Source organism: Mixophyes fleayi, chromosome 10 (genome assembly GCF_038048845.1).
Source record: "Mixophyes fleayi isolate aMixFle1 chromosome 10, aMixFle1.hap1, whole genome shotgun sequence".
NCBI classification, from domain to species: domain Eukaryota; kingdom Metazoa; phylum Chordata; class Amphibia; order Anura; family Limnodynastidae; genus Mixophyes; species Mixophyes fleayi.
Genome location: NC_134411.1, coordinates 88,236,197 through 88,243,988, shown reverse-complemented (window position 1 = coordinate 88,243,988; position 7,792 = coordinate 88,236,197). Strand labels below are relative to the sequence as shown.

At 45.7% G+C, this 7,792-nt stretch overlaps 1 protein-coding gene across 3 annotated transcripts in view; it reads right to left on the bottom strand.

Moving 5' to 3' along the window:
- Nucleotides 1-729: 729 nt before the first annotated feature.
- Nucleotides 730-7,792, bottom strand: part of ACSF3 (acyl-CoA synthetase family member 3) — a 31,363-nt gene continuing 24,300 nt past the window's right edge. For all 3 annotated transcript variants that reach the window (XM_075189051.1, XM_075189053.1, XM_075189052.1), the window contains 3 exons: nt 6,784-6,918; nt 6,252-6,363; nt 730-5,727 (listed from right to left, as the gene is read on the bottom strand). In XM_075189051.1, the coding sequence (XP_075045152.1) occupies nt 5,610-5,727; nt 6,252-6,363; nt 6,784-6,918 (365 nt within the window). In that variant the 3' untranslated portion in view covers nt 730-5,609. The remainder of the gene's footprint in view (nt 5,728-6,251; nt 6,364-6,783; nt 6,919-7,792) is intronic.

The window sequence follows — 7,792 nt, the reverse complement described above, 5'->3', positions numbered from 1 at the left end:
CCTTCACATAACGCACGAAGAGCTTCAGCGATGTCAGTACTTCCTAAATAACTGATAGGTTGCATTTCGGTATTGGTCCTTCCCACAAAATGGCTGCCTCCTCTGTGTACCTGACAAAGTACCTCAGTCACTGATTCCTCGTGAACTGACCACATTCTCATGAATATTTATTCAGTTCATAAAATTGCTGCCTTCATGGTATGTAGGTGATGGGTACACTTTAAATAACTGACTCCATGTATGTCTCTTCTTACCAAGGCCTCTTACCAACCAGCGTCATTGGTCCCAATGACTCTATACCGGGCTTGGCTAACCTGTGACACTCCAGGTGTTGTGAAACTACAAGTCCCAGCATACCCTTCCAGCAATAAGCTGCTATATATTGGCAAAGCATGCTGGGGCTTGTAGTTTCATAACACCTGGAGTGTCACAGGTTAGCCAAGCCTATATAGAGTCTATACCCACCAGCATTTTCTCTTTCGGTCGGGAGCGTTTGCGTTGTGGTGTCATATTTCCCACACTGCATTCACTCGAACCCATTGGCATCCATGGAATATTCTCTATTGAACCTGCCAACCGGAGACGCTCCTTACCACAGCCATTGCGCTTGACCGTAGGGTTACCGGTTGTGTAACGCAACGCCACACAACTAAATACAAGGATCTATTTAGAGGAATAACCTGTACATCTTTTGTGGCTGCTCCTTCTAGTTAATAATACAGGGTTACAGCAATTAGAACATTCTTTTATTAGTTTATAATACACAACTACAAAATGTACATCAGAGAGGGTTTAAGTGTTGCGGTTCTGCTTCATGTATTAAAAGCAATGAAACGGACAAGTCGACAAACCTTTGCCGGGAAAACAAGGAGTTAATTGTTACAACTATGGATCTAGTCCTCCTTTAACGCACTGAAATGGGAGTACCGTCTTATCTGCTAACCATGCACAAGTATGCAAGTCCTTTCGTTACAGACTGAAGCGATCTATACACTGACCCCATCCAGAACTCCTAAGGTTCCTCCGGTAGCTTACTTGCGCATTATAAGCGCGCGGCTTTATGAATCACTGACCCTAGACCCTGCATGTCATTACTCTTATAGGAATTAGACTTGTCATCGCTCTACTGGGGGGAAGTGGCATGTCACTAGTCCCGTGGCTAGGTTAGAAGGTTAATTGCTGTGCGGCAAGCCCCACACGCCTCATTTTAGGTCCCATTTATCAAAACAGATTTCTGTGGAATTATATTAATGATTTAGCACCCCCCCCCCCCTCAGTCTCCACCCACCCTCCTTACACACATTCTCCTTCATTACCTACGGCTGGACTGGCCCAGAGATGGATCGTTAGTGGCTGGCCTGCTATTAATTCCCTGCTGGGTCCTGCCTGTCACAGGAACAGTTATGAATGAGCCTCTGCTGCGCTGTATTGATCAGGCTGCCAAGTCCGGGAGATGTCACTGAAATCAGGGGCCACACTGGGGATGGGAGCCCTGGGAAAAACCCTTCGTAGCACACAGAGTAATTAAAGAGTGGACCTGCTCCTCGTTATATATCATTCATCTTTATACTGTAGTATATATTATTTTTTACATATTATATAATAATACAATTTTATGTACAATATATTTAACATGTTACATCAGTGCTCTACCAGTAAATACAGTATGAGGCTCGGCGCATCATAGGACTGCTCTGCCGATAATCACAGTATAATGTTCTCTATGTTATAAGATCGCTCTGCAGATAATTACAGTATAACGCGCTGCGTGACATATGACTGTTCTGCAGATAATTATGGTATAATGTTCCTCATGTTGTATGACAGGTAGTATACTCTATAAGTTATATGAAATGCACTGCAGGTAGTTACAGTATAATGCTCGGTTGATAATTATAGTATAATGTTCCTCATGTTGTATAACTGCTCTGCAGGTAATTGCAGCATCATGTTCTACATGTCTGACTTCTTCACCAGTAATTACAGTTTAATGTTCTGCATGTTATTTGATTCTCTGTGGGTAATTATGTATAATGTACTTCATGTTGTATGACTTGTCTGTAGGTACTTACATAGTATAAAGTTCTGCATGTTCTAGGACTGCTCTGCAGGTAATTACATAGTATAAAGTTCTGTATGTTCTAGGACTGCTCTGCAGGTAATTACACAGTATAAAGTTCTGCATGTTCTAGGACTGCTCTGCAGGTAATTACACAGTATAAAGTTCTGCATGTTCTAGGACTGCTCTGCAGGTAATTACACAGTATAAAGTTCTGCATGTTCTAGGACTGCTCTGCAGGTAATTGCACAGTATAAAGTTCTGCATGTTCTAGGACTGCTCTGCAGGTAATTACACAGTATAAAGTTCTGTATGTTCTAGGACTGCTCTGCGGGTAATTACACAGTATAAAGTTCTGTATGTTCTAGGACTGCTCTGCGGGTAATTACACAGTATAAAGTTCTGCATGTTCTAGGACTGCTCTGCAGGTAATTACACAGTATAAAGTTCTGCATGTTCTAGGACTGCTCTGCAGGTAATTACACAGTATAAAGTTCTGCATGTTCTAGGACTGCTCTGCGGGTAATTACACAGTATAAAGTTCTGTATGTTCTAGGACTGCTCTGCGGGTAATTACACAGTATAAAGTTCTGCATGTTCTAGGACTGCTCTGCAGGTAATTACACAGTATAAAGTTCTGCATGTTCTAGGACTGCTCTGCAGGTAATTACACAGTATAAAGTTCTGTATGTTCTAGGACTGCTCTGCGGGTAATTACACAGTATAAAGTTCTGTATGTTCTAGGACTGCTCTGCGGGTAATTACACAGTATAAAGTTCTGCATGTTCTAGGACTGCTCTGCAGGTAATTACACAGTATAAAGTTCTGCATGTTCTAGGACTGCTCTGCAGGTAATTACACAGTATAAAGTTCTGTATGTTCTAGGACTGCTCTGCAGGTAATTACACAGTATAAAGTTCTGCATGTTCTAGGACTGCTCTGCAGGTAATTAAATAGTATAAAGTTCTGCATGTTATAGGACTGCTCTGCAGGTAATTACATAGTATAAAGTTTTGCATGTTATAGGACTGCTCTGCAGGTAATTACACAGTATAAAGTTCTGCATGTTATAGGACTTCTCTGCAGGTAATTACATAGTATAAAGTTCTGCATGTTCTAGGACTGCTCTACAGGTAAAACAAAAATTGTTGAATTTTTTGCAATTACTTTAAAATGTAATTAAAATCTTTCATAAAATAAACAATGTAAAAATATCTCAGCAGGAAGATGCATGGCGTTTATGGTTTAAGAGACTTGTGCTCAGACATTTATACCATCTGCATAGATTTTGGTGCCTTATTGTGTACGTATTGCAGTGTGCGCCATTCGATGCAGACCGCCAAACACCTAGGTCCGACTAGCGCACAATAAGGATGGCGTCTACTCTCTCCTCTCGGGAGACGTCTTCTCAAACTAAAAGTGCGCCTAGGTTTGCAGAAAATCTAGTTTCTGCACTGCCCCCCCAACACTAGGTGCACGAGTATGCCTACTCGTTAGTTTGGAAGCCTCACTCCACCACTGAGCCTGTGCACACACTGCCATATTTCTCTACTCCACCACTGAGCCTGTGCACACACTGCCATATTGCTCCAACACACTAATGCACCTTGGCAGAAATCTAGCACTCGTGCAAAATGAGGAACACAACGAGACCAGAAGCTGGTTATGCCCTGTCCAGGACGTGTTTTATGCTTTGTAAATAACCTCCTGTGTGTTTACAGCGCTCATTTGTATCCAACCTGCAGTTCACCAGACTGGTACAAGAAAATCACATTTCTCAAACTTTTTCTTACCTAAAGTGAGGTTTTGAAATCAGCATTTTATGTTTATAAATGCTTAACGATTACCGATCTCTGCGTTTATTTCACTTACTCTTATTTGTGTGTGTAATCTTTGCTTTAGATCTGTATTTTCTTGTACAGCTCCATGGACATAAACAACAGTGTGAAGATTGAGAAACTAGCGATGAAATACCAGCGAGCGTAGCATAGGTGGGAGTAGGGTTGGAGTAAAGAGGAGGATTCTATGATCAGGTGTCACAGGGTTTTCATAAGCTGGTAGCGGCACAAGAGAAGTCTAACAGGCGACAGTGAGAGCTGGTTGGAGAGTAAGCGAGGTTCAGGTTCCAGGTTGATCTAAGAAGGAATTGTAATAAGGTTTGAAATGTAGGACGGTGTTGTGTAACCGAGGGCTCTGCAGACGACAGTGACTAATTCAATTGGATTCTGGGGATAGAGGGAGTCAGTGTGATGGGGTGTATATGGAGCATCGAGAGAAGCATCTGTCTATTTAGGATAGACTGAATGAGGCCAGATAGGAGGAGGTTGCAGTAGTCAAGGTGGGAGATGTTGAGAGTATGGATGAGTTATGTGGCATCGGGGGGTAAAAAAAAAAAAAAAAGGGGGATAATCTAACCATACTTTGAAGGGGGGGGGCGACAGGATTGGAACAAAGACTGGATTTGAGGAATAAAGCAGAGGGCAGAGCCAAGGGACAGCAAGGCAGCGGGCTTAAGAAACTGAGGACATTTTGGTGTTGTTGAGGGTGAGTGAGATTTAAGGGGAGGTGGTGACTACGAGAGGAGGGAAGATAATAAATTCTGTTTTAGACATGTTGAGTTTTAGGATAGTGTTGGGATATCCACGTGGAAATAGCAGAGAGACAGTTGGTCACATGAGATAGTACAGAAGGGGAGAGGTAAGGGGAGAAGAGATAAATTTGATTGTCGTCAACATAGAGGTGGTGCATGAGGTCAAACGAGCAAATTAATTCATCCAAAGAAGAGTTGTACAATGAGGACAGCAGAGGGCGGAGAACAGAGTCTTGTGGGACCCAAACGATAGTGGGAATGAGGGATGTTCTAAAAGGACAGACACTGACGGAGCGGCTGAATAGTTAGTAAGTGAAGCAGGAAAGAACTGGATCATGAAGTCCAACGAAGGTGTACAGAAGAGGGTGATCAACAGGGTGGAAAGTAGCAGAGGGTCCAGGAGGATGAGTATGGACATGTGAAACGGAAGACTTTGCAGTACGCAGATTGTTAATCACTTTTATAAAGTAGTCTCAATGGAATGTTGGGGGCTGACGTCTGATTACAGAGCCAAGATGAGAGCGGGAGGAGAGAGTCAGACAGGTAATGGTACACAAAGCGCTTAGGTAGTTTGGAGGCAAAGGGGAGGCAAGACGATGGAGAGGGAGGAAGGGTCAAGAGATGTTTCCTTTAGGTTTGGCGAGATGAATGCATTCCTAAAAGAGGATGGGAAGGTGCCAATTGAGTAATACAGGCACCTTCCCATCCTCCTTTAGGCTACAGACCCCATTCCTTGACCTAGCCTCCCTGTCCATGGAGACGTGAGCCCGAGGCGGGCAAGCAGTGACGGAGAGGGAACAGGCTGTGGGATGAGGCGATGAGATGATTGCAGAGACTTCATCCTTGGCTATGGGGGACACTGAGCTAAAGGTGGATTGGTATTATTCCATCTAAGCTCTGCAGGACTGTGGATAGTGTAGAGAGATCCTGTATTCAGTGTGTGTTCAGGCCGGTACACTCTCACTGTGGATAGAAGTCAGCCAGTAGTTGTTTTTTATTGATTTTTCCCATCTGGTTTCGGGGAATTTCTTCCACCTGGATGAGCTCGGCAGGGATGCAGTACGGATCCATGACTGCCCTAAATAAGAGAAGAGAGCAGCTAAATGACTTGTATCACACGCATGCTGGGTCTGTACAGGAAGCACAGAGTGTTATAGGACACAGAGAGCGGTGGGAACATTCACAAACATAGACGTAAACCTTTTCAGAACCTGCTGTTAGAACGGCACTAAGAATATAGACCAGAGGTGGGCACCCCGTGGCACACAAGCTGTTGTGGAACTACAAGTCTCAGCAGGCTGGAATCTGCTATAAAAGGACTACTGCCCATTCATTCCTGTATGTGATCTAGATGATGCTGTTGTAACTATTGTATTGCATGAGCTCTATACTAAACCCTCTACCCATAGGATTTACATCCTGCACATCCCCATCTTACTGTGCACTATGGGATTGTTCTTAACTAGTCATCAGGATTTGTAGATCTCTCTGTTTGAGATATAATGGGATGTGTGATCCTGGATGGATGGATGGCGGTCTATATTAATTGTTACTCTCCTCTCTTCCTCTGTGTCTAGCTCACCTCTACCTGCATCTACTCACCTCGCCCACTCCTTCAGCTCCTTCAAAGAAAGGGTATGGCCGTCACGCAGTGTCACAATGGCTGCCACACGCTGCCCCCAGGTCACGTCCGGAGCTCCAATCACAGCGACATCTAGGCCACAGGAGGACAATTAATGCAGAAATGGAAACTTAATAGGGGGCATCTGTGAGAGCTGCTGGGGCAGCTTGTTCCAAATCCTGCCGCTAAAACATTGGAGTGTCTTGTGCACGACTTCGTGCTGAGCTTGTTGCATATTTAATAAAAATTATGTCTAAGATCGTTTTGCAACCTTTTCAAGACCCAGAAAAACTGTACAATTATATTCACTGTAGACCTGGAGTACGGCCGGTGCAGGAGGCTTTAAATACAATAAAAGGCACCAATTTATAGAAGCCATTTAACATGAGTGTCGTACAGGGAAGAAGGTCATTTAAAAAGAAAAAAAAGAAAAAGAAAAACCTGTCTGTAACATTTCTACTGTGCCCCTAATTTGTACCGATACTTTTTTCTTGGAAGAAGGGCTTTACACACCTGTAATGCCAGGATGAGCCAAGAGGTGGCGCTCTACCTCCAAGGCGCTGATTTTGTAACCTCCGCTCTTTATGATGTCGACAGAGGTTCGGCCAAGGATCCAGTAAGAGTTGTCCTTGTACACTACAGTGTCCCCTAAAGAGAAACATATATGAGAACAGACAGCAGCATTTACATCTACTCCATAGAGAGAATGGACGGCTGATCTTCAGTCACTTCTACTTAGTAGAAGACTCACAATTATCTATGTTGAGTAGTGACAAAATAATTTACTAATTCATCAAGTAGGAGGTGCATGGACCAACGCACTTTACACTCCGAGTACTGTAGACCCCAGACGCTCTGCGCGCACAACCGTCCGCCCCCAGAACCTTCTGCGCGCGCAACCGTCCGCCCCCAGAACCTTCTGCGCGCGCAACCGTCCGCCCCCAGAACCTTCTGCGCGCGCAACCGTCCGCCCCCAGAACCTTCTGCGCGCGCAACCGTCCGCCCCCAGAACCTTCTGCGCGCGCAACCGTCCGCCCCCAGAACCTTCTGCGCGCGCAACCGTCCGCCCCCAGAACCTTCTGCGCGCGCAACCGTCCGCCCCCAGAACCTTCTGCGCGCGCAACCGTCCGCCCCCAGAACCTTCTGCGCGCGCAACCGTCCGCCCCCAGAACCTTCTGCGCGCCCAACCGTCCGCCCCCAGAACCTTCTGCGCGCACAACCGTCCACCCCCAGAACCTTCTGCGCGCACAACAGTCAGCCCCCAGACAGTCCTGCTTACAACAGCCTGAACTACATAATCCATTCACAACCGTCCGCCCCCCCAGACCCTCTGCGCGCACAACCGTCCGCCCCCCAGACGCTCTGCGCGCACAACCATCCGCCCCCAGACGCTCTGCGCGCACAACCGTCAACCCCCCAGACGCTCTGCGCGCACAACCGACCGCCCCCCAGACGCTCTGCGCGTACAACCGACCGCCCCCCAGACGCTCTGCGCGCACAAACGTCCGCCCCCTCATATGCT